Below are 26,582 nucleotides of genomic sequence, written 5' to 3'. Positions count from 1 at the left end.
CAAAACCATGGTGATGTTAGCTGGCCTGAGGCACAGAGCTGTCTGCAGATAAAAGAATTTCCTTTATCAAGCTACTCAGAAGTCAGTCTCCAAGGAGGATGAAACGCTCGGAAGTTTTGCGAGATGAAAGCACAATGATATTCCACGATATAGCTGTCGTGCCAAGATATCTGTGGGCTTCATAATTTAGAAAAAAAAAAAAAAAAAAGACGAAGAAGAAGAAGATGAAAGGGTCATTTGTGGCCTGAAGTTCATAAAAGCAAGCGTCTGGACGTTGGCCAGTTTGAATGCCCAGAATAGCTGGAAAAAAACAAGGGTCAAGGAAATCAAATGAGTGGAGTCGTACAACAAACAAGCCTACTTGAAAGGGAACGTTATTCCCTAAATATAAAGGGTAGAATAGCTGAACAAGGAGCATGGCTGCCAAACTAAGGATTTTAGTTCCTCCTATTTTATTATTGTTTATTTTTCCCTCTGCCACAAATTAGTGTCGCTCTGAGATTCAAACAAAGACAGACGAAGCTTCTAATTGGGTGAATTTATAAGTTACCTCACAGTCATGCTATGAGATGTCCAATCCAATTGAAAAGAAGTTTTCGTTTTTATCTGCTCAGTGGCATTCTCATCTGTCTCGCTTACTAATCAGTAACTGGAAAATTAAATTAAAGACACACAAGAAACACAGTAACTCTAAGGACAGAGACAGGACTAGGCTGCCTTCATACCTTGAAGATTTCAGCCATCTTTCGTTGCTGAGGAAGGGAGCAGTGGTTCTCTATGGACAGGATGACGGGCATATCAGAATTGACAAACGCAGACCGGTTAATTGCTTCCACCACATCCTGAAGGACCACGGGAGAGAAGATGAAAAGGAAGAAATTGTCGATAAAAGCACTGCAAGTCAAATATGTGACAATAAAACTCAAACGGCTTTGAGTAACAGCTTCAAATTAGATGCAGCTGTAGGCCCCAAATCAGATTACATAAAATAAATAACGCTGACACAATTCGTTTGGCTTTCTGGGATTCCTCTCTGGATCCGTCACCCCTGAGTCTATCATAAGAGAGCACTTGTGTTTAAAGATACAGATTTTGTTCTAGAGGCTTCCACCGAGTCCATGAGATGAGGTATGGGAGCAGAGAGCCAGCGACTGATGCCCCAACAATCTATTTCCCCTTTATGAATTAAATTATTCATGTGCATTTCAAACCTTAAAGGGTATCTTAGTGGTGAGTGTGTGGCCGTGGTAAATAACAGGCATGCCATCGTCTCCGTCCCAGCAGTCCAACTCGACGCTCCTACAGCCTTGCAGGAGCACCTAAGCAAATGAGACGTTCACAAGTAAGCGTCAGTTTTCAACAAACCGCACAATCTCAGCGGGCTTGGTTAAAAAACACGATCCGTCTTACGTGGCTGTAGAGCTCAACAGAAGACTCTCCTTTGAGCTGGTGCCCAGTCAGATAGGTGTTATGAGAAGACTCGATGTAGTAGTAAGACAGAGGGTATTGCAGCTCCTCTGGATTCATCTGAGATTCCTCATTACGTGAAGCAAAGTTGTCCTTGTCCATCAGGAACCTGATACAAAGAGAAGGATGCCAACAACATGCGATGAAGCATGTTAAAGAAAGAAAATAAAAATAAAATATAAAAGCAAAATGCATCACTGAGGCTGTATCAGCGATACACAAACTCATTATGGTGTAAATAAATGTTTAAAGTCCAAAAGGGAGTCGGTAGAAGTTTAGCACTTATCAAGAGCTTCCTACAACAGTGACAACTTTTATGTTGTGCTCTATACATTTACATTTTTAGGCACTTATAAGTATAATGATCCACGATAACTCCTATTTTTCTATACCTTGCAAAACCTTCAAATGACATCCACCCCATTTGTCTCATGCTTGATGAAGGCTCAAATTTCTGCAAGAGAAAAAAATTGGTGAGTTCCTTTTCCCTTCTTTTTCTTCCTTCATCTTTCCCCCTAACCGTGAAGATGATTTGAAATTGTGAATTTAAGAATCCAGACTTTACCTGTATAATACTGAGAATCTCATCGTAGCTCAGGTTCTCTCTCTGACAGTTGACTAAAAAGTCATTGAGCTGAGGGATAGCCAGTCCCAAGACGCCTAATGACGCGTTCTCCACCCCCGTCCCGTTGGTCACAATGCTGGCTGCTGCGATGGCATCTGAAATCTGCTTCTGGTTGTCGGACATCTGCTGCCTGGTCCGGATAAACAGGCCGAGATCCGACCCGTTACGGGTTAGCAAGTCTGCAGAGGAGAGGGAGAGATTTAGAGTAAAAGAGAAAGAGGTGTGTATGTTTTTGACTGTAACTTCTCTTTGATCTTTTACCAAGGTCTGGCTGCAGTCCTGTGTCTTTGTCATCTATCCTGAGGTTGGTGTAAACAGGACATGATTCTGGGCTTGAGCGACTGCAGGGGACAGCAAAGGTGTCAAACAGCTCCTTCAGGTCCTTCCTGCTTCGGATACTGTTGAAAAACAAATTACAGAGTGGAGTCCAGTTTTAGCAGCAGATCATGTCCCCATGCCCCTAATATATTAAATTAAATTATTATATAAAGGGGTTTTTATACACATACCGTCCTCAAATCAAACATGAGTTTCAAATAGTAAGTGTAGACGCAAGCAATCCCTGTGAGCCAAAAGCTCTGGCTTATCTGTATAATGTCAATAAGTGTGGATATCCCTAATATGGTCAGGGGAGAGAAGCTTGTGTCAGACAGAAGATGAACTTGGGAGTTGCTCCAAGAGTAAGATATAAGGATTAATTCAAATTGTGAATCATGCAAAGCTACTCTAGAGTCTAGGAAAAAAAACATGTAAATGGAAATCAGAACAATAGCTCTTCTTTCATTTTCAGCTTTGCAGCCATGCCACTTGAACTGGGGAGGAGGCGGCCACCCAATCAGAATTACATTTATTTGCCTCTAAATTTCTTTTACAAGAGAGAGTTTGAAGAGTTGCCCAAGAGCTTTTGTCTTTATAAGAAATTAAAAGAAATCTGCTGGGCAGCAGTTGAGAGGACACTCTGCAATCTAAGAAATGCAGAAGGGCTAAAATTAAAACAATCCTTTGCTTGTCTAGGCGAAAGATGTGTGTTCATCCTTTTGACTGGGGAAGAATTCATGCAAGCTAAATATTATGAAGAATGCTTGGAAAATGCCCTTGGCACGATAACCTTGAGAGGTATTTTTTATTGCATATGTTTTATCACCGTCTTTAGCTACTATTGATAAGAACACTAGTTATATAACAAGAGGGTCTGAGCTCCCAAAGCACTGCTTTACTGGAGTATGTGATATGACATACAGCATATGTGAACACTGAGTCATTACACTTAGCTAGAAAAATGCATTTCTAGATAAAACAGAAGCAATATTTAAATAGTCAGAACTTGAACTGAATGAAGCCAGCACAGCCGACATCTCTTTTTCTGCTTTGGAAACATGAAATCTTATCAAAGCGCACCAGAAATGTAAGACACACAAGATCAGATCATTTACCTGAATGATTTGAAAAGCTCGACAAACTCGATGAAGCTCATTGTGCTGTCAGAAATCATGAGATTCTGAAAGCCTTTGAAACAGCCTTTACCCCGGCCGTGCCACGATCTGCTGCTCCATGCCCTGCAGGCCCCAAAGAAAAGGAAACATATATTCGCTGGGATGGAAAAAATAAAGTGTTAGACGTCAGTGGGGTCAAACTTGCCCCGCTACAGTCATTTTTCACATACCCTGGCTGGGATTTAGCATTTCCCGAAAGGATTGGAGAAGACTGCGGACGGGTCTGGTTGGACCCTGCCATGCTGGAGGAAGAGGAGGAAGAAGAGGAAGAGGATAGCAATCCGGGGCTTTTACTGGATGTGAGGGAGAGTGGTCCGGGGATGCTGTCTTCTGTGGAGGCAAAGAGTGTTGAGTGTGAATAAAGATCGCTCACACAGACAGAAAATTATAAGATCTGAAGCATTTGGTCGGGTTTCTAGAAAACACCAATTAAACTGATCTGGCCTTGTAACTTCTACATGTTACCATGAGTGAGGTAACGTCACCTGGATCTTCTTGGTCGATGCTGTCAGACTCTGGCCCGTTTCGATACAGTCCTTCTTTACAGCTCCGTGTTTTCCTGGAAACCATCTCGTCATCGGTTGCATCTCCACTGTCTCCCTGTTAAAGGTGTGGGGAAAAAAAGATGAAAAATGAGTCTCTGAAAAACCTAAGTCTAAAATTAGCATCCATGACTACAGCAAAAGGTCAAATTACTGACCCGGACAAGAACCTTCTTCTTCTTCTTGGCCTTCTCATTCGACAGAGGGTTGTTCTTCTGGGCTCCAACCTTGTCTCCACCACCCGTACCCATATTCCACCTCCGACCCCCAAAAAGCTCAATGGCGTGGGCTAGTGTAGGGCCTTCATACCTGCCGTCCTCCTAGAATAGACGACGCATACAAATGTTACTGTTAATTAAACACACACACCACTTCTTTTCATCAATCCAACTCTCCCATCATTCTTTGTGTGCTGAACATTTTAAAGACTTATAAAATATAGTCAGTGTCAATAATAATCATTAAAAAATTGATGGGAGAGAGACATGTACTTTTAGAGTTTTACCTGATACAAACTGACATACTGCTTCCTCAGCCACTGCAACCTTTGGTCAGGAAACTTCTTTAATTTCCTGGTTGCATTCACCAACTCTGACAGGCCCTTGTAGAGCATTTGCGCCGTGTGATTGGGGGCCACAAAGTGCAGAAGTCTAATGGCATCAGTAAGGAGATTAGTTACAGTTTTAAGTAAAATGAAAATATTTTAGCAGTTTAACAGTAACTCTATGTAAAAGTGCATTTAAATCCTAATAGATTATAAAAAGGCACCAACCTATTGTCTGTGGTACTCAGACCATACAGAAGGCTGAGGCCATTCTCCTCCACTGTCATCTGGCTCAGCTTGTTTTGCAAACATACAGCATGAACATCGACACCCTGATGGCCCAGAAACACTGCCTGCGCATTCAAATAAACACAAAGTTATGAACTTGAAAGCTAATTTGGGTTTTTAAAATCTACAAAACCAGAAAAAGATTTCTTTTTATAACAAACCTTCACTATTCCCAGGTCCAGCAGGCCTTCTGCTAGCCCAGCCACTACAGGCTGCCCCAAACCCAGTGGTTGCTCTGCAGGGGAAGGGCCTCCGCTTTGGGGTTTACCTGCCGTAAATCAACATATTTATGACTGTTTGAGCTGCTGTAACGGCAAACGGAAATTGAAGAGCCCTTCCATGAATGCACAAATTTACAAGCAGTTTAAACTGAGGCTTTTATTCCATAGATAAACACGTAAAGCACATTTAAAACATTAAATGACTTGGGAAATATACTTTTTATATAGTGCCCTTTAAATCTGTTTAAAGAGAAACAACGAGAGAGGAAATTGGTCTCGTCTGTTTGAGGTATAAACATGCTCTTGTTAAAAAGTTCTGAGAAAAGAAAGGTTTGATGCAGTGATTTCAGCATATCAAGCCTCCCACACCCTCTTACACTGGTAAACTGGAATCCTATATGAATACGACTCATGAAGAACGAGGTTGCTGAATAACTCAGTAGCAGATAAGGTCAAATTTCTTAATACTAAACTCTTGCAATTTACCCCAAGTGAGTGTTGTATTATCAGGCTGTAGACGTAGCAGACAGCGAGCACTGCCATGGCCATCCTGGTCGTAATGAATGACCGTAGCGCCCTGCAGCAGAAACTGGTGAATGTCTGGTTGTAGTGACAGCACATACCTGGAAAAAAACACAACACAGAGTTTGTCACACGTCTGCTGAGGCACCAACAGCTGGATGTGTTTGCATGTGTGCTTGAGCCTCTTACCAGGGAATGAGCTCCGTGCCATGGCTAAAAGCTCTGTGCGTCTCCTCGGTCCCCTGAAACTCCACTTCTTTCACCACCGGCTCGGTAGACAAGTCACCATCTGAATCCGACAAGTCTCCGACCGTGAATCTGAAGACGGACGGGGGTTAGATAGGTTCGGAAAGAAAGTTTAAAAGAAGCAAAAATCTTTGGCTCTTAAAGTTTTTGCATGCTGATTTCCGAGGCGATTTTCCAAATGCACATCTCTGGATTCATAGGACTCATTTTATTTTTAAAAAGCAATTCAATCAGACATAAGAAATGACCTGCATCTCAACTAAGAAGAACCAAACAGAAACTGAACCTATCCTGCAGGCATTGGCTTGATCAAGCAAAAAGAAAAAGAAAAAAGTACCATGCATTAGTCACTGCTCATTCCTTCACTTCATTGCTCATGCTTCTAATTAAACCGTAATCTGAAACATACTGATGATAGCAAGCATTGTTCGAATTCCAGTAACTTTTACTGTGAAACAACTTACAAAACATGTTTTTTTTCTGGTGTCGTCTTAAATGAAAGGGAACTAGAAGGGGAGCAGGAAACAAAGAACGAAGAGAGGATGTGAGACGAAAAAAAGAACGCATAAAGAGCTTTCGATAGTTTTTTGAGGTCTTTTTTTTTAAGTGGGTGCTGGTGGGAAAAAGATCCAGAACACAGAAGAAAGGTGATTTTTTTTAAACTGTAGTCTATGTTTAAGTAAGATACACACTATGAAGCTAGCTGAAATGAACTCCAAATTCTGTGCTAACATCGAATAATTTGTCTGAATCTGAGAAAACAGTTTATAAACACATAAAATGGTCCAGGTTTCCTGACTGCAAACATAACAGATCACAGCTGGAATTAAATGACTTTCTACGTCCTCCAAATTCCAGCATTTGTTATTAGCTACCTGCCACCAGAATGCTGACAACAACCAGAACTCTGTTCCTTCCTGTCCTGACAGGAAACTAACCTGTTATCTATTTTTTAAACTCTGCCCCACACAGATTTCATGTCAACATCACTTCATCTCAGTAACAATCTGCAAATGTGTTCCTTCACAAACCCGTTATCTTGCACTGGTGTTTATGAAAGAAAACTGCGCACTAATCCAAAATAAGACTTTGGTGAACATCCAGCCTACTTGGCACTTGAGGATATCCCCTACATTTAAAATAGCTGTGCATAAATCATTAAGGCTTAGTGGGTGTGTTAAATGTTAAACTTTTGTCTATCACTAAATTGCAGTGCCTTGTTTGCTTCAACAGAGGCTGTTGTAGCTGCACATTTGTAAGCTAGCTAATGAATGCACTGCATCTATTGTGATTTTGCTCAGAACTGCGCTACCAGCAAAGCCAAGCCCTCACAGCATGGCAGTATTCGCAGTTCTGATATAAATCTGTATATAACATTCTTCTGCTGTGTCCATGAGTCATTGTCTGTGAATGACCAGCAAAATAAAGAATCCAATTTTGGAAACAGACCTTTGATAGAAAGGGTCACAGTGCTAAACAATACAATCTTCAGGCTGCCATAACAGAGGGTCAAAAACGTAACCAAAAATGTAAAATAACACAATGGTAAAGTGAGAGCATGAGTATTACTAACTTTTGTGCAATGTGAGAGCAGGAAGTCAAAAGAAAAGTCAAAAAGAAAGAACAGCAAAATGTTGCTTTTTTTGTATTAAATCAACACATCAGCATGATGAAGCAGAGTTCATCGGCAGTTGACAAGTAGTAAAAATAAAAGCCAGTCAAGTGATTCATGATGTCCTTGGGTCTTGGTGAATTTGGTCGCATGCTATGTACCATTTAATACTTTCTCCTGTATGCCTTAAACTACTTACACGAACATCCCTTACACTGCGTTAAAATACACACTATCCTTCAACTGGAAAGAATCAAGACCCGGTCACGGTAAACAGATGCTATTCTGGGATATTCTTTAACAAGACACCTCGTTTTTCTAGGGTCTCATACCTGACACTGCACGCTGAAATGTCTCACAACAAAAACTTGGATGGCACACTTAAAAAAAAAAAAAGGAGAAGAAACTGAACTAACTGATTGTGGCTGCGGTCTTTGAAGGAGTTGTTTCTGGATGCAGGGGACGGGCCAGTAGAAGACGGACTGGTGGACGCGTCATCAGGATCTTCTGCCTCTAAACTTCGGTTGCAAGATCTAAAGAGCAGGAACAGTCGAGTCCAACAGACAGATAAAGTAAAGAACAGGAGAGATGACTGTGTCAAACACCATTGCTTTAGTCATTAAGCATGCACATACCTGATAATCTGAAGGATGTTGCTCACAGTGGCTTCCTTCTCTGGCACATGGAGCCCATCTGAGCCAGATCGAGACAAGTAATTGCGCTGGCCGCTGTAGTCAGACACAAACTGAAGGCAGAAACAGCAGAGCAAGATGGATTATACTAACAGGATATCAAATATGTAATGTCTCAGTCAGTTTTATCAGATCTGTGTATTTTTGCAAATGACTGCGGGTGTTTTCTGCACCTCTATCGAGTATTCTGTGTTATCAGGAGATGGTTTGAGGCTGATGATGCTCGCTGTGCCATCCAACGCTTCACTTAGCTCCTTTAGAAAAACCCCACAGAATGGCACAACCTATAGTTTATATATGTAAGAGAAAAAAAAACCCAAAAATAAAAATTACAGTGCAGCCAAGGTCAGTGAGTTAGAAGATCAAATGTCATTGGGGTAAACATAGGCCCACCTTGCATCCTGGGATATTAAGAGCTCTGGTCACAACCTTCTTGTACTCAGAGGAGGACTCATGCTGAGCCATGGCATCCTTTAAACCTCTCATGGTCTCGATGTCTGACTGGTCCATAAACTGCCACATCTTCAGCACCTTACGAGATCTGAAGGGTGAAAAAATGAAAGAAAACAAAACACGTTGATATTTTTCTGTGAGAACAGTGCAGATAATAAATTGCCTGTATATTCAGTAGGTGGGTGTATTTGAGTTGCGTCATTGTGTTTCTTAAAACCTGAGTCCAGCCAGGAACTCCATGACACCATTGTAGTTTCCCATGTTCCAACAGCATTTAGCCACATGGACCAGATATGAGAAAACTTCTCTTTTCTCCTCCATGGACCCTGCAGTCAGGACCAGCCACGTCACCCACGAACTCACCTGCGTGTTCAGAATTTCGCATTTCAGTATTGCCAACTGTTACAATCGTAATCAAGCACCAACAACAGCTGCACTTTATTGCGCTCTTATCTTACTTATAAAGTAAGCTGACACACAAACTGCAGAAAACCTCCCTAGTAACTCACAGCACCATCTTCGTCTGGTTATTCATCACCTTTTCCCTTGGAGTGAATAACATTTTGGCTTTAAAGAAACATTAAGTTCCAACATTGAAAATACCCAATATGGGGCTGTTTTTTTTAAATTATTATTATTGGTTTAACTTGCACTTTATTGCCTTTTGAATGCATTACAATCAGAAAGAGTGTGAAACATTTGCATTTTTAAAAATATGTATAAACCTCATAGGAAGTGGAAAATAAACAGGTTATTTTCTACTCTATTGAGCACTCAAAACACTATACAATTTGTCTGTAACTTATACGCCCCTAATGTTTTGGAATTATTATTGGAAAGGCTTGTAATGCCTCCATAGTTGGTTTGATTACAGCTGGAGACACATATTCCCACTGGCGTTGGGTAAAGGAGGGCATGTGGCATAACACTCTGCCAATTCAAATATATTAAGTGACCTGTTCTGGCGACCCCTTGTAGCAGGGGAGCAGCCGGAAGTATACATTAGAAATGCTGTTACTGTACTAGTGCAATATGCTGCACATTTCTATGACAATTTCTCAGTGGAATGTCCACATAACAGGTGACATCATACTAAATCCCTGGATAACTTTTTAAGTGTGCTGGTGTGCTGTTACAAGGCTGGTATTAGGTATGATAAAACATGGGTGACACGGGACGACATCCAAAGCCACCTAAAATTCTTGAAAGTGTACGGTCATGTCTGCGCTCATGAATTCTGCTCTGGAAACTTGTGCCTAATGTGGCAATGTATGCACAGGACTGCACCAGCTAGCCTCACACTTTCACCCCGACACCTCTCCACACATGCACACACATAAAAAAGAATGAGATCGGATATCTATCAGCTGCGCTGCGTCTCTGCACTGACTGACCTCAAGCACAAGCAAAAGACATGACGGCAACAGCAGATATGTATCAGGCTCAACCTCTCTGTATGAGCACAGGTACAAAACACAGGAAAAGATCAGATTTCAATCTGGCCTGTTTTAACTATCTGGTGTCTTTTTCTCTTTGCCTCATGAATGCATTCGCACACAATGAAGAAAAAAAAAAAAAAAACGCGCTCACACTGAAACTCTTTAATCCACTTGGAGGTGGTAAAAACATCTCCCTGACCCAGAGATCTATTACTGGGTTACGTAAGGATCAGTAAAGCCCACCAACATCTGACATGACAGGGACTAAATAAAGTCACACACACACACACACACACACACACACACAGGAACTATTGTTTCCATACTGCCTGATGAAAAACTGAGAAACAAAAATGTTTCTCATACACTCCCCTTACCTGTCCATGAACTATAGCACAAACAAGCGCAGAAATCAGACACATGCATTATTAGATTTTCTTGTCTTTGACACTAAAATTAAAGCCCCCAGCCATAAGGTCCTTGGCCCATTGGACACTTTATGTTCCCCAAAACAAACTGCACGAGCCTATCAAGGTTCATCTTCGGGAGACTTACTGCAATTAAATAGACAGCGCTTTTAATAGGCTGATTTTATTAGAGAGTCAGAAATTCCTCTGACATTTGTAATCACTGTCAGCCTGATCAGATACAGGGAATCAGTTACAGAAATTCCCTCCTGGGGCTTTCGAGGTTTAAATGTTAACTTTTCAGTGGAGCAGAAGCTCGTTCTGCAATCTACTGTATTTGGTTACCGAAAAACAACACTGCAGCCCTCCAGTCTCTTATCTGCTACTCCCCTGCTCTTTGCGTGCCACGCATGAAAATCTTGTATCATGCACTTTCAGCATTATGACATAATGCGAAGCCATGTCAGCATCGGGGTTTTAGTTACACTCACCATCTAAATCATTCTGTCCATCTGCAAAGTGGCTTTTTGCACTTCCACACATCAAGGGATCGCACTGAGTTGGCATCTTTTCAGGTATTCCAGATAGCAAAAGTGCGTATGCAGTGTTGTGCATGACAACAAGCAGGACAGGATGTGAGGATATATATGTACAAATGTACACAGAGCATATAATGGAACAGGAAAGCAGCAAAGGGTAAATATGAGATGATACAAGAATACAGCAACCCCCCATAGAAGCATGAAAAGGCCGTTTTGAAGAGCATTCTGACAGAAGTTCAGACAATTTGGATCTGGCTATATGATCCCCCCCCTCTTTGATCTTTGTCTGTGTGTCCACCTGTCCATCTGTCTGTCCTGTTGTCTGTCTGTCGCCATCTGTGCTTGTGGTATTAGTTCATCTGTGAGGGTCAGTTTCTCCTTGATACACGAATTACATAATGGAATATAACAGAGAACCATTACAAACTCGAGCACACACTGATCCCGTCAAAGCTAAACACTTTGGATGGACACAAAGAGGCCCAAACTGCTCACAACTCCCTGCTTCCCAATTTTTTTCTCAATCCTGTTTAACTGATTAATGTTTCACTCCCACACATGCCTTAAAAATGAACTCTATCAAAAAAAGCTAGGCTTGTTCATTTTATCTGCAAAGTCTTGTCTTACAAGTGGGGAAATAAACTTCTTAATTAGTTACCATCTCAAAAACAGTGGATCCAGTCAGTGACATGAAACGTTTGTGAACTATTAACCAGGGAAAATAAATATAATAATCAGGTGAATTAACTAATAATAATTTAACCTTGAAATATATTCCACAGTTCAAAAACGAAAGGTAAAACCCAACCTGACACAATTAAAGGCAGCTGAAGGGTTCACCAGTACGAACAGGAGAGATTCGGTGCTGTCAATATGACTCTCGTTCCACTGTGACCATATATGGCAACACTGCACATTTGGAAAACTGTCTTTCGTGTTTCTCCTCTGGCTGACTTAAATGAAAACCAGCTGATGCGAAGAGGCAAGCGACCTAAACATGACATCATCATCTCCAATCAATCTCTCTAGCACTTTCTCTTTCGCAGCAGTGGATTTGTGCATTCTCAAAGTCATTCACCGTGAACGAGGCGAGGCTCGGGGGGTGTAACTTAAGCCGGTGAACATGGTCGTGAGTGAGTTGCGCTCATGATAGGTCCGTATAACTCGCACAGCAAATAAGAGAAAAATTGCCATTACATTTTTTATGTTACTGCAAGAACTGCATTTCAATGCCACTTAATCATCAAAACAACTAACTTATTAACTGAAAAGTGCTCTCTTAAGATGAAAACTATCTCCATATGGTTCCTTTGGCACAACTTCATTAAATGCATCTGCGTAAGATGTGAGAGTCTCCTGAATGCACTACACATGTCTGTGTATATAAAAAGTCGCTCAAGGCTTTTAATTGTTAAGCTACGTTTGTGCAGTGTCAATTCTCAAGTGCTTCTACCCAGTCTGAAATCCTGCTGTAAACCCTGAGCTGCGGAGAACTAGACAGGCTGTGTAACGGCCTTGTGTAACTACATTCACATGTGTGCTAAAAGATTCGTGGAGAGCAGACAAAGTAGACAGAAAGCCCCACCCACCTCGTTGAATCGCGCCACCAGTTCCTCCACGGCATTACTTCGCTGAGTGGGCATGGCGGGCGCTGACAGTGAAGCCTTGAGGTTTGGGTGGCGTTTAGTTTGACACTCTGGACTGCCCAGGTCTCGGGTGAGGAAATAGAGGTAGTCCAAAGGGAAGACCTGCAGACAGACAGCATGCTCTCAATCAATGGCTGGGATTGTTGTTTCATTACAGACACTACTTACCACCACCTACTATTCTCCTCATCCAACCTCTTTGCTAAACCTCCCCACAATAAAACACAGCTGTACTATTTCAAATAAAGTGTAAGGATCATGTTGATAGCTGTAATTGCACGTTCCTGCCTCTGCTTTCCCCCTCATGTATATTTTATATAAATTCTCTTATACCTGCTGGTAAAGCTGCTGCTCTTGCTCTGTGAGGATGCAGGCGATCTCCTCGGGGAACTGAACAAGGTGGCGCAGCTCTGCCAGCTCCTTACTGATCCCGCTTACACTGGGAGGAAGAGTGCTGCTGCTGGTCATGCTGCTGGCCAGCTGGCGCTCTGCGTGCACAGATAAAGACAAAAAAAGATTTAGTCAGGTTATACATCAGCATCTATACCCAACAATTCTGAGTAAAAGGGAGCTGTCAGAAATGAGAGCAAAGCAGAGACCGTGCATGCACGCACCAGTTAAAAGCAGGTATCACAGGAATGAGGGAGAGAGGAGGGATTAACAGTGAAACATTATCTTAACAGATACTTAACTTTCACTATAAAAGTTTAAAAGCCTCGTTTTTCAGGCTTTCTTGTGCATGCCCAAGTCTTGTGATCCATCACTGCCAGTAAACTATACACTCTCTATTCCTCCATCCACCGAGAGAAGCTCCACTTCACCCACGGGAAGTAAACACCACTGATCACCTGCCAGATCCTATGTTTGGATTTCAGTTAGGCCCATTAGTCTGTCTGTTTACACATATACGCACACACACACACACAAAACCTGTCCTCATCTCTGCTAACAAAGGACTAATGGACAGTTCCTACAATGGCGCAGGAGCTGCCAGGTAGACATTCTGTACATTGTTGGGATGGATGCCACATAAACAGAACTTTCTCACTGCAAGAGCTCAGTCAGGAAACACTCTTTGAGAAGTTTCACCTGTGTTCAGCTATAAAACAGTTATTTTTAGTCATTGGGAAAACCTAACCTTCCCAAGCCTCCATGCTCCTACAAGTGGAAAGAAATATCTATAACATTCAGACAAAAGCAAGGAGATGTCACCAATATCTCTATGGTTAAGGATGTTGGGAGGAAGATGTTAGAGTGAAATGTCTGCCACAGAATCAGCTTCATGTGTTGAATTAATGGGAATTAGATTGCCGACAGTAAAACCTCGTGAAATCCAAGGAGACGTACTTGAAATAAAATGAACAGCAGGAGTTAGACAGACTCTCTGGTCATTGTCAACTGTCATACACAGAAACCTTCCAACCCCCTCCCACAGTCACACTGATACAACACCGCGGATGCATACAGAAGCAGACGGACACTTAAAGGTCGTCCTTGGTAACCCTTGAGATGTGCAACAGGTAGGCATGGCAACAGCAGCGGCTGCTCCACAGGAACAAAACTTGCTTATTTACACAGTTTGATTTGTGGATCCGGTCTCACAGCTTGTGTAATGAACTCACAGTGCGTGCGTACGCGCGCGCGTGTGTGTGTATTTGTGGGATAAGAAGACGGACACACTAAGCATAGGAGACAAGGAGGAAGGAAGGGAAGCAGGAAAAAAGGATAAATAATTTAACCGATAAAATAAAAAGTAGGGAAGCAGGAAAATATCAGCTGAGAAGGAAAAAAAATACTTTGCATAAGAAATAAAACAGTAGGATAGAGGAAACAGAGGGAAAAATTAACAAAGCAAATGAAAGAAAGAAGACAGATAGGAAGGAAGGAATCAGTAAAAATAGCTGGAAAGTTTATAGTTTACATTGCAGAGCAAGTTGTAGCCATTTATCACAGTTAGAGAGACAGCAGAAACCACTAAATCCTTTAAATGTCCTACGGAGAGACAGAACTGCAAGTTATAAATGATGGCGCATTACACAGTAAAAGGTCTGAGCACATTTTTCAACGACACTTGGGCCTTTAATGAATCAGAATAGAAATAATTCGACAGGTGAAAAAGAGAAATGTGGCTTGAAGAGTCTGCTTACATAGATAGATTACGTAGAATAAATATTATCCCATTTTTAACATGCCATTTCACACAAATGCTGTGAAACAAAACCATTTTAACTTGCATAAAAAGATCAGAAACTGAATCGAATCCGAAGCCTAGATAACATAAAGTCGATGCTCTTCTTGTTGCCTCGTACAGATGCGCCAAAATACAGATAGTTTTATAAGCTCTATCAGAATGAACTAACTGTAAACATCAGTTCCATTAGGTGACTTTAAAACAGTTAATTTGTGTTAAATAATTAAAATGACAGTGATAGTTTTTCTCATATAGATAATCAATCTCCACAATTCTACCCCAGAAGTGTTATTGCAAGCAAGCCTTGTGAAGTGGAAATTGAGACACTCCTCAAATTAGCTATATGAATTTCATGACCATGCAGTGTTCTCAATCATTCATTTATTCATCCCTTTAAACAAGACAACACACAGATGGACGAAGCTGTCAGCCAAGGGAGTGAAGGGAAAACAAAAAAGGTCTTAAGAGATTCTGCAGAATTAATGAAATGCAAATGTGCATTAAAACAAAAAGAAACATCCAAATGGTAAAGAGGTGACAATCTATGTTTTCTGTCAAAGTAAATGGTAACATTTAATTAGCTTGCTTCGGGCACGCTATCTTTGAATTCTTCAGGCCAAGCTGCACACATACTGTACTATGTCAACAGTGACAAAAAATAAACAACCGCACAGAGCACTTACTCAATGGAAGAAGGCTGTGGATTAGATTGGACTGAGGAAAATAGGGCGCTTACAAATTACACATCGTAATCGATAGTTTGAGCAACACTGATGGGTAAAACTGAACATGCATCAAGAGATCGAAAGAGCACGAACACGGACTAAATGACCATGATGTCCCTGTGTATTTTATGTATGAGCTTCCTCATCTATAATGCATGCAGAATATAAATATGTGTGAGTGTGTGTGTTTGCATTCTAAATACAGTTGTGGATCAAGTGCATGGGCTGAACATCCTTTTTATGGTTAAACCTCTGTTTTAACAAATAAGCATGCCACTGAGAGCTGGGAAATGACAATGTTTAAAGTGAAGATTTTCCTTCTTTTGTGTTTGTTTTCTTGATATATTCATTCTAGTTTTGTCTTCTGTTTTAAGGTATCAGGTTTATCTCACTTGTTTTATTTACATTTTGATTTTATCACATTTCCGTGCTGTGAAATATTCTTCTTGTTCTTGTCTGTCCCATAATGTGAACAGCACCTCAATCAACTGTGGCCCTTTTAAAACATGCTCTATAAATATGGACTTGAGTTTGTGTTAGATAGATCAATAAGTCAGTTTTATTACACTTTTAAATTTAAAATGAACACTTTAAACTTTAGTTACTTTTGCCACATTGTTGATTTATTTCAGTCGTGATCATCACTTCAGCAGTCTTATCAACCAGCACTGATTGATTACATGCAGTGAGCACATGCTTTGAGAGCTTCACCCCAATGCAAACTGAAGCAACGCGAGGGGACTTTTGTCCAAATGATCAATCAACATGAAACGAAACGGGAGAAGCATTTCTTGAGTGAATCACGTTTATTTATACTAACCAAACAAGATGAACCTTGAACACGATTGTTGACTTGCCAGCCAAGTGCATGCACACACACTGCATGTACTGTTCTCAGAAGTACGTTTAGAGCTGATGACAACTTCTCCATGTGCCCTACATACTTGAGCAAGCAGGTGCAGCACAAACAGCTTTGGTCTAAGGTCTAAGGCGGTTTGTGTTGCACAAACGTGTCCTATAAATATATCACCAATATCTTGTGAAACATGCTATTTTTTTAAGTACTGTGTGAAAGTCTTTAGTTGCCCCTCTTTTAAAGATAAATAAATAAATAAATATCTTGCTTCTCAGGATCCAGACTTTATTGTTTGTTTGTTTTTAATGGTCTTGATTAATAATTCTCCTGACTGTCTGAAGGTCTTTTAAAGTTTTTGAGAGCGATTTTTACTACAGTACTTGCACCTGATTATTTTTATAGAATTTTTTTTGTTTATTTCTTATTGTTTATTAAGCCAAAGTACTTAAAGAACCAACTTTAAGTGGTTTCCTTAAGCATTTGCACCATTGAGGTGAAAACTTGTCATAGCTTAGCAAGGTCTGCAGTGTGTCCTTAAAAATATTTGCGGAAACTGGAAAAGCAGAGGACAAAAGAAGCAGCAGGCATGAGAAAAAACATACAAAAACAGCATTAACAGCAGCTGAACAGTATCTGAAAGTCATGTCCAAAGCCACATCAGAATGAAAGAGCGGCTGTCGAGAAGCCATTCTTAAGGAAGAGAACCTGGGAGAAAAGGTCAAAGTATGCCATATTATACAAGAACTGGACTAAAAATCACTACCAACAGGCCTGATGGTGTAATGAATTCAAATATGAAACGTTTGTTCAAATAGCCAAACAGTAATTATCAGTGAGTGTCTACAACCATCTGTAAAACATGGAGGAACAGCTACTGGTTCAATTTTGAAAATTGAAATATCAAATTAGAAAGGAAAAAGAAAAACAGTCAGATTTCGATCCACCATTCAATACTGTGTAGAAAGCATCTGAATTGACTATAATCCCAAACAAAATGGCAATGCAATGAAAGCATATACGGATTCAGTAAAAACAAAAACACACACACAGTGGAACATTATTAGTCATGGATTGGCCTCCCCAGAGTTCATACCTCAACATTATCGAAGCATTGTGGGATCATTTGAGCAGAGAACGGATCAAAAGGCAGCCAACATTCAAAGAAGAGCTTTGAATGTCCTTCAAGAATGCTGGAGAATTATTCCTGAAGACTACTTATAGAAATTACAAGAAGTTTGCCTCAGAGAGTTCAGGCTGTGTTGAAGAATAAAGGTGCTCGTGCCAAATATTGACGTTCAAGCTCGTTAGAACTGTACAACTGTATTACAATGTTTGTTTGCACAAGTTTAAATAAACTGTTGCTCCAATTGCCCATCTCTTGGCAAAACATAAAGAAATGCGGAGTAGCTCTTTTCACTTTTTTGCACAAACTCAATGGTCTTTGGCTCAATTAATGGCTTACCAGACCTTCAGTCCATTATATGACCCGAGATATTCCCCTGCGTTTGCATATACACATGAAAATACACAGAAGTGAGTCCGATTCACACTAGAAAAATCAACAAGCAGTAGTACACAGTAGTAGAGCACAAACTAACACTTGCACAGCAGCAAACATAAACACTCAAGAATAAACAGTGCAAGTACTTGGAATTCACAACTGCAGTAAAATTCACAGACACACTGTAGCAGCAGCAGCAGCAGCACCAGCGAGCACTGATCTGTCTGACTGCTGGCTTATCAGGGAGTATACCACTGGGTTCAGATATGAACTCGCTTACACACAAAGAACGAGCTGCAGATGTAAGTGTAACATTCAGTGAGGACTAGGAAAAAAAACAAAAACAAAGGTAAAGTTCAAGCTAATCAAGCAAACAGTTCCATAAAGTTACACTGTCTTAACTGTTGTTGCTTATTAAAACTGTCATTCATATAGGAGGTAATTAAGTTACATTGTCATGTGGTCCATTTTTTTAAACACTGAGAAGCATCACAAGAGAGAAAAACAAACCTCTGACTAAGTTATAAAGATATGTGGCAAAGTGTTTACTTTAAGGATCAATTCAATGTGAAGTCACCCAGATTTCTGCAGCTTCTATACGTCAAAATGTAAAATACTTTCTCAAGGACAGTCTTCAAAAAGTTTGCGTCATTCGTCAAATGTTTAAATAACAAATTGACTTTTTAAAAAATTGAAATCAGCGTTTTCTACTGCCCCCTGCCTCAATTTTGTGACAACAAGCAACAACAATTGATCATTATCACACTTTAAATTTAAGTCTTAAGTCTTCTTATACAAAAAGCCTGATTTGTGTTTAGTGACATACACATTCACTTTATCAGTAAACAACTTAAAATTACATATATAAATGAAGACATCTCTTTGAACAGCTTTGAACCTCACACAATAAAACCACAAGACAGTTGCACTGCTGAAAGTGTATGCCTGCATTCTGCACCAATTAGAAAGCAAGAACAGAAGTAGTAGCAGCCACAGAGTCCATGAGACTCTCCAGGTTTTAAAATGACTAATAATGAAACTTTAATAACTAAGTAACGTAATAAAGAAACACGTCCGTTGCTGACAACATATGTCACCAACGGCCACGATATAATACAATGAAGCATGAAAAGTCAGCGGTAAATCACCATGTTCTCTCTGTCAACAACTGAATGAAGACGGAGGATCTGAATCAGACACAAAGCACATGCAAAACTGCATTTTCACTGTGCTCCACTGAGTCACTGAAACCAGCAGAAAGCCACAATTTCATTTCTCAACTGTGTGAAGACACTGCTCTGCACTGCAACTCACATTTCCACTACTCACTGATCATCTTGAAGTCCAGTCTGTGAGAGTGCTTCATGGTTGCTAGCTACAGCTGGCCACGCTGCCTCCCACACTGACAGCTCAGTGCCGGGCTGACCGAGGTACACTCGTCCACATTTGAGCCGCCAGTCCCGTCTCTCCTGCAGCTGCCTGTGTGCTCTCTCTCTCTCTCTCTCTCTTGCTCACTCTCTCTCTCGCTTTCTCTCTCACCTACTCCATTTCTAACTTGACCTCTCTCTAACTAACGCTTTATCTTTCTCTCCCTCTTAACTTTCTTTCAGTCACTCAGCTTCACTGCGTGTCCTCATCACCAAAGCAGTCTTTCCTCGATGTCTCCTGACTACATGCACTTCTCTTTTCCTCTCACTCTCTCGCCTGTGCTCTCTTATTACACACAATCTCTGTTTCTGTGTCTCCCACCCCCTCTTCAATGACACTATACATAGTTCTCAGCCATGCGCTACAGTCAGACCCAGCACACTATCCCACTACTCTGTCATAAATCATACACATATATAGATTATCTACAATCCATCTACACAGCTGTGCTCCCTTTTATGTCCTTTACAACTTTATTAGGTGAAATTACTTCACTTTTGTTGCATTAATCATCAGGTATGAAGAAATAAATAGCCAATTTACCCCCAGTCCCAAAAACGAAGCAGTATTTTTAAGCTTTACAAGTGAAAAAACGTAATGACTGTGCGTGAATCATGTCACAATAGGAATGTCAATGTATATTTAGTTGAAATGGGCATACGAACAATACGTGTTTTTGTAATCCTTGAGAGTTCCTTTCCCTTTGATTCCCCACATCTGCTGTCAATGGGTCTTAAAAGCAACACAATGTACAATGACAACAGAGAGGAAGAAAGAAAATGAAAGAAGTAAGGAGAAAGAAACACCAACATTGAGCTAGAAGGATGGCAGCATGTTAACTAAAGCCACTTACTTCCTTCTGAGCAGTACAACGCAGGAAATGATCTCAAGAAAATCACTTTAAACAACCCCCACTTAGAGTTGACATAAATATGGCTAAATCCCACTGGTCTTCAGTTGAGTTTTTTTTTTTGAGTCTGTATGCTTTAAGAGGAAAAAGCACCGCAGACGTAAACATTTAGTGCCAGGATTACACATACACTATTTGAAGAGTTACACCTCCTTCACAGTCCTGAAGGATCGCACATTTAAGCAGAGAGTGTGTATATGTAAGGAATATATTTTGTTTTGACTCTACTTACACAACCTGCTAGCATTAAGAGGACGAATAAATACATCAGTCTTCACCGACTGCTGATTTAACACAGCCATGATAATGTGTAAACGTATTCAAATATTATATCTAAATCTAGTAGCTGCAAAAGACAAGTATACACTTGAAGCCCACTAATAAAGCAACACATAATGATAAAGGTTAATGACAGAACTTTTATCGCTGCAAACCCAAGCTATGTGCATCAATCGAGCGTTAAATCATAAGATAATTTGGCACAAGCCTGTTTTCTGGAATTACAAATCTTGTGTTAGCCGGCTGACTCGCTAAGGCAACACTTCAGTCGAGCCCGTGGAGAAGCCTGCTTAAACAACGCAGGAAAAAAGCAAACGGGGCTAAAGTGAGGCTGGAGTTGTGTAAGCGAGTTATCTGCTGAATCAGGATGTGAGAATGAAACTGACTCATCTGCAAGCCCGGGTTTGGTGAAGAAAAGCACCTTGTGATTGGTAGCACTGGCAACATGCAATCTATACATGAATGCCTAATCAAAGTCAAAGCTCTTGTTCAATTATTAGCATTTTACACCTGCTTTTGAAGTGGAATGAGAAATTCTCATTTAATTTCTGCCTTTCTACCTCACTCAAATCTCTCCATAGACTCCAGAGTTGCACATCCTACATTTGTTGTAATCTGAAGCAGACTGAAAATGGTACACATATAGAGTAACATTTTAGCTCGTAGTGCGGGTTAGCTCCAGAATGTTGTGAGATCCCTTGCAGAACATGCAAAGATTTAAAATATCTTTATATGTTCTGTATGCAAACAAACAAACAAACACAATGTATACAGAAGCATATCATCATATATGTGCATTTTCATATATCAAACATCAACAACGCTTGGCATCAGCTGATCCGGCGTCAAGCTTCACACGTTTCATAAAGACGAGCGCCATGAAACATAACTGCAACCCTAACTACCAGCATTCTCCACAGTGCGGTGCGCGCTCTCCATTGGTCTGCATTCCTCTTTACCTGCATGTTAGCGGCATAAACCACCCTGTCCTTACCCTTTTGCTTCCAAATGCCAGAATTTGTCACACGTTTCCCCTCACAACAACATGACTGTCACGCTGGCTCAAACACATGCCAACATGAGTTGCATTTATCATTTTCAAAATGGTTCTCCCACTCTGCCTCTAGAACCAAATGTTGATGCAACAGAAAAACATAACGCATTTATACAAATATATGTATGAGGAACGAGCAAAACCCTTTCATTTCTTTAGAGCGATAGTGCAGTAAAGAAGCCTTCCACAAACACACCACCTTTCAGCACTCATAGGAAAACTAAGAATAGACCAAGGCTAGTCCAGCAATAATCTTTGCAGTCATTTAGAGCGTTTGTAGCAGAGACGCAGAACAAGTTTCAAAATAAATAATCTGTATCAAAAATCCTAAAATTGTCATGTGCACATAGTCTGAATACACTAGGAACAGTAAACTTCTCATAATCTCAATCTTTATATCATCAGGTATGAGATCCATACTCTAAATATAAACATACAGTGGACACACAATGCGCACAAGAAATGAATTAAGGAAATAATCTGGTAATAAATCTGTAAATATGTCTGCATATGTACTGTTTACTTTACGAGTTACTTTAACAGCTACATAACTTTGATTGTAAAGCTTAAAAAAACCCATAAAGACCAGAATCAGGTTAGAGCACTGAAGAGAGGAACAATACCAAAAATGGTAAGAAAGCAATAACAACACCAACACTATCCAAGTTTGTAACTTAATGCAGAACTTGCCCAAACTCGGGATAATAAAATGTCTTTTATGACATCAGATAATCACTTTAGCCTTCACGTCTTTAAACCTGTGCCCTGACAAAATGTCAGCTGGGGGAGTCAATGCCTTACCCAAGGCCAATTTTACAGTAATAAAGACCACTTCTGACTTTTCGATTCAGCACTCCTTACTTCTAGGCTCGTAAGTGCTTCAGAGCTTTTAAAACAGGAAAACTACAGCATGTGTTTGTTACAGGGATATCATAGTCTCTGAACTAAAAATAAACTCTAAATATAAAATCATTCAAATTAGATTCAATAAATATATTACATCACAATAGCAACACATGCCTATTTAAAAGCATAATAACATGGCTATGGGTAACTAACTTAGTTGCTTGATTACAAATTCTACAAGTTTTGACGGGCGGGGGTTTATGCTATGCATGTGCAAGACTTCTAAGCTGCTATGTGTGCGCGTGTCTGGCTCAATTCTGTTTCCTGTAACACCCATTAGAACAGAACAGTGTGTCACGTTAAAGATATGCACTGTGTAAGCGTGCGTCTGTGTGCGATTGTGTGTTGCCTCAAAAAAGCTGGCCCGACAAAAACGAATGCTTTATTATTATTAACACGACCCAGAGCAAATCAAAAAGAAAGAAACAGAAAAATGTGTTTGCATACTTGTGTGTGCATCTGAGTGTGTGTGTCTCCTTGATCCTGTCAGAGACAGCCTGTCCGCTGTCTCACTGCCAGTGGAAATTAATGACAGTATTGGCTTACATTTAAGTCATACGTAACATCTCTGCAGAGAAGGTAGACAGACAGCTGAACAACGGACCGACAACCTGACTGGTTGGACAATGAAGTCATGTGGAGACTGAGGAAAAAGGGCAGCGAGGGTGAGAAAAAGAGGTGAAACGCTATATGCATGATAGAATTTAGCTTATTGTCTTATCTTCTCACAACTGACATTTTAATTTACTCCTCAAAGCATTTAAGGGGCAGAGCTTGATGATCCTCTGCTGCATAAAAAGCTGGAATGCAAGTCTATCGTGCTGTGATTCCGAAGCTTTTCTGGGGAGCAGCGCAAGCATGTTTGAAGTGCATATCGCCTCTTTTCAGATAACCTGATGTGTGTGTAATGAGTGTTGTGTAGACTCTGTGATGTCTGGAAGTTTTTCCTTCTTTCTTAAACCACTTGAGCACGAGTGTATCTAAATTAGAGAACAGAAGGGAAAGGGGGAGACGGTGAGGGCTATGTGAAGGGAGAGAACACAGCAAGGCAAATAAAAGAGAATGGAAAGAGGGAAAGGCCAACCACTGGGATCAGCTACAGACCCCAACATACCCAGATCACGCTGTGGATAAGGAATCATGTGGGAAAAGTGCAGCGAGGAGGAAAACGAGGGGAGCAATAGACCGCAGGGGAATAATGAGAATCCCAGAAGTTCCCGCTTCACTTGGGATCCAATTTGTGCACCTCTGTTTATTATCTTATGAGCAGAAATAAGAGCCAATTATCCTATAATGTTGAGACAGGTGTCAAATTAATGGAAATCTTAACAGAAAGTGTCTTAGTAAGGTGTTAGACCACCACATGCTGCCAGAACAGCTTCAGTGTGCACTGGAATAGATCCTCCAAGTCTCAGGAGTCTCTTCCAAAGGATACTGCCTCATTCTGTGTTTTGATGATGGTGGACAGCGCTGTCAGTCCAAAATATTCCACAGTTCTTTGTTCGCATCGAGATGATGATTGCAAATAGGATAGCATTTAGGTCACTTCATACTTCTCAAACCTTTCTATGGCGTCTCACGCCCTGTGGATGCGGGCATTATAGCAGAGAGCATGTTTCACTCAGAACAAGTAGAATAAGTGGGATGAAACCATGCCAGCAAAAATGTCCTCCACAGCATAATTTATTTATTTTTTTCCTTATAATGTGTCATCTGTCTGTGTATTTAAGATACACATACTCTATATCACATTAAGTTATTTTCCCAAGATTACGTGCATGCAAACAACAGCATGAAGCCTACCTTTCAAGACAGCGTGGCTGTTGGGGCACTGGGGCAACGGGTAAAGGAGTGCCGTGCGAGCACCAAGCACGAGTGTGGCCTCTAGCAGTGCTCCAGTTAGCAGGGAACCCAACTTCGTCTTCTGGCTACAAGACCGATAAAACCTAGAAATAAAGTTTGTTTGCAATTTTAATCTAAATATCTCATGTTATATCCAGTTTGTAATTTCCAGAGCATTCAGATTACATAACTGAAGGTAAAATATGTAGCATTTTGGGGATGCATGCAGCTGACAAGCAGCACCATTGTCAGTTAATCTGTAGGCAAAACTCTTACTAGTTAATGGTTTGACCAATTAAGAACTGGAAAGTAATGGAATATTCTCTACAGCACAAGATTTTGCCCCCAATTATGTTCATACGTCTCGCATGCAGTATAGTTTTACACCTAAATTCTCTTCATTTTGTAAATTTTATCATTTTGTGGACTCAGTCATTTCCCTTAGGACAAATTTTGGTTTTAAACAGGACATTTCAGACCAAAAAAAAACCATGAATATCCAAACCTGGAGGTGTAAGATGAATGACAGTGCCGAGTATTAATGTAGGGCTTCAGATCAAGGCTGGCTGGGCTGCTGCTGACCAAGTCCACTGGCCAGAGAGACTCCCTGAGACATACACATCCAGGGCACAACAACAGGAGTTTTTTGGCAGGATGAATCAGGTTGATCTCCTCTGTTTCCTCCACATAGTTGTTAACCTGTAAAGGAAGCCATTACCAAAATGGTTACTTGCAAAGAACTAAAAATGGAAACACCTATTTGTAGGAAAGAGACCTTATACATGTCCATATAATCAATATACACAAGCAATTCTAAACAGGCTTGGCTTTTTCACATACAGTGCTTACCAAATTTATTAGACCAACTGTCATTGAAAACAAAAACAAAAAAACGCAAACATTTTAGAAATCTGGCAAAAATTGTTGAAATCTAAAAATTAAAATATTATTTATTTGGCAAAAAAAAAAAATTACATTTTATACCCAAATCATAACATTCAACCACTAAAACTAATTTTTATGTTCAGGGATCTGAGTAAATAACTATAATTTTAATCAACTATAATCAAACTCAAAAAATAATAATGTGCTTTAGTATATTTTTCAGCTTTTTGTTAAACACTACATTTGAAAATGCATATGTAACAACATGAATTATAAGATGTACCAGCACTGGTAATTAAGGGCAACAGTGGCATTAAACTTACATTTTTTAAGCACTATACATACATTACGTTGGCTTTTATTTATATAAAAGTAACTTCCATTTAAAGGTTTTGTTTTCAAGAAGCTGAACATACATAATGAGTACTATATGAAGTGGTGAAGTCAATCATCTTTAACAACCTTGAATACCCTTGTACGCGCTAATAGAATACGCAAGATGAAACAAAAATGCACTTAATCCGGTGTCGTTGCAGTGTATTGCGTAACATTTGAATTAGAGGTCACTATCATGAGCTTCTTCACCATAGTCATTCTTAGAAGCAATTTCTCTTCAATGAAAAGAAAAAAATCAAAGCTTCAAAAGAAATAATTAACTGAGAGAACTGCCATTGAGGCACAAAACAGATACGAAGAAAGGGAGGAAAGAGACCTAGACAGAGTGAGACGGACAGATATGTGGTATATAGAAAAAGGCGAATAAAAAGGAAGATGGAGAGGAGAAGGCTGGAGGCAGCTGTCAAGCTTTACTGGGTGAACATTTTGACCTTTATTTCATGCTCTTCTCAGAACAAAATCCATCTGACTTAAAGGAAACAATTATCAAAAAAATATCGCTTGTTCCTTTGTCCTTGTTTGAACCTGCACAGGGGCTCTGCTGGCACAGATTTCAGAGAAACGCTATTAAGAAAAAGATTTCGTGGCACTGTAAGCGGGCGCTCATGCTGAGGATGGATATCACAATGGGGCAAAAAAAATCAATACTGGTTTTAGAGTGGGGAATGAGCACAATACAAGTTTAATGAGGACATATTCCTTGAGTGTATGATCATCAACTGCTTGATAAAAAAGCAAAAGGAGCAAGATTGCAGAAAAGCTAACGTCTACACAAATACTAGACACTGTCTGGCACTGGTGTGGCATAATATCCACATGCACAACCGTGCATATTATATCTCAGTGGGATGGGTTTCCTGCATGGGGTGT

The 26,582-nt window shown here is 40.3% G+C and overlaps 1 protein-coding gene across 3 annotated transcripts in view; it reads right to left on the bottom strand.

The window, feature by feature from the left end:
* plce1 (phospholipase C, epsilon 1) overlaps positions 1–26,582 on the bottom strand; it is a 76,008-nt gene that overhangs the window by 13,198 nt on the left and 36,228 nt on the right. For all 3 annotated transcript variants that reach the window (XM_063483033.2, XM_063483035.2, XM_063483034.2), the window contains 24 exons: positions 24,937–25,130; positions 24,393–24,535; positions 13,073–13,227; positions 12,683–12,841; positions 8,923–9,068; positions 8,646–8,793; positions 8,426–8,536; positions 8,196–8,305; positions 7,977–8,093; positions 5,892–6,020; positions 5,667–5,803; positions 5,121–5,227; positions 4,900–5,024; positions 4,633–4,777; positions 4,286–4,447; positions 4,071–4,185; positions 3,756–3,915; positions 3,526–3,648; positions 2,354–2,490; positions 2,033–2,271; positions 1,860–1,921; positions 1,411–1,576; positions 1,212–1,319; positions 726–842 (listed from right to left, as the gene is read on the bottom strand). In XM_063483033.2, the coding sequence (XP_063339103.1) occupies positions 726–842; positions 1,212–1,319; positions 1,411–1,576; positions 1,860–1,921; positions 2,033–2,271; positions 2,354–2,490; positions 3,526–3,648; positions 3,756–3,915; positions 4,071–4,185; positions 4,286–4,447; positions 4,633–4,777; positions 4,900–5,024; positions 5,121–5,227; positions 5,667–5,803; positions 5,892–6,020; positions 7,977–8,093; positions 8,196–8,305; positions 8,426–8,536; positions 8,646–8,793; positions 8,923–9,068; positions 12,683–12,841; positions 13,073–13,227; positions 24,393–24,535; positions 24,937–25,130 (3,315 nt within the window). The remainder of the gene's footprint in view (positions 1–725; positions 843–1,211; positions 1,320–1,410; positions 1,577–1,859; positions 1,922–2,032; positions 2,272–2,353; positions 2,491–3,525; positions 3,649–3,755; positions 3,916–4,070; positions 4,186–4,285; positions 4,448–4,632; positions 4,778–4,899; positions 5,025–5,120; positions 5,228–5,666; positions 5,804–5,891; positions 6,021–7,976; positions 8,094–8,195; positions 8,306–8,425; positions 8,537–8,645; positions 8,794–8,922; positions 9,069–12,682; positions 12,842–13,072; positions 13,228–24,392; positions 24,536–24,936; positions 25,131–26,582) is intronic.

This window comes from Pelmatolapia mariae, linkage group LG8, assembly GCF_036321145.2.
Source record: "Pelmatolapia mariae isolate MD_Pm_ZW linkage group LG8, Pm_UMD_F_2, whole genome shotgun sequence".
Classification (NCBI taxonomy): Eukaryota; Metazoa; Chordata; class Actinopteri; order Cichliformes; family Cichlidae; genus Pelmatolapia; species Pelmatolapia mariae.
This window is presented reverse-complemented; position numbering and strand designations above follow the sequence as displayed.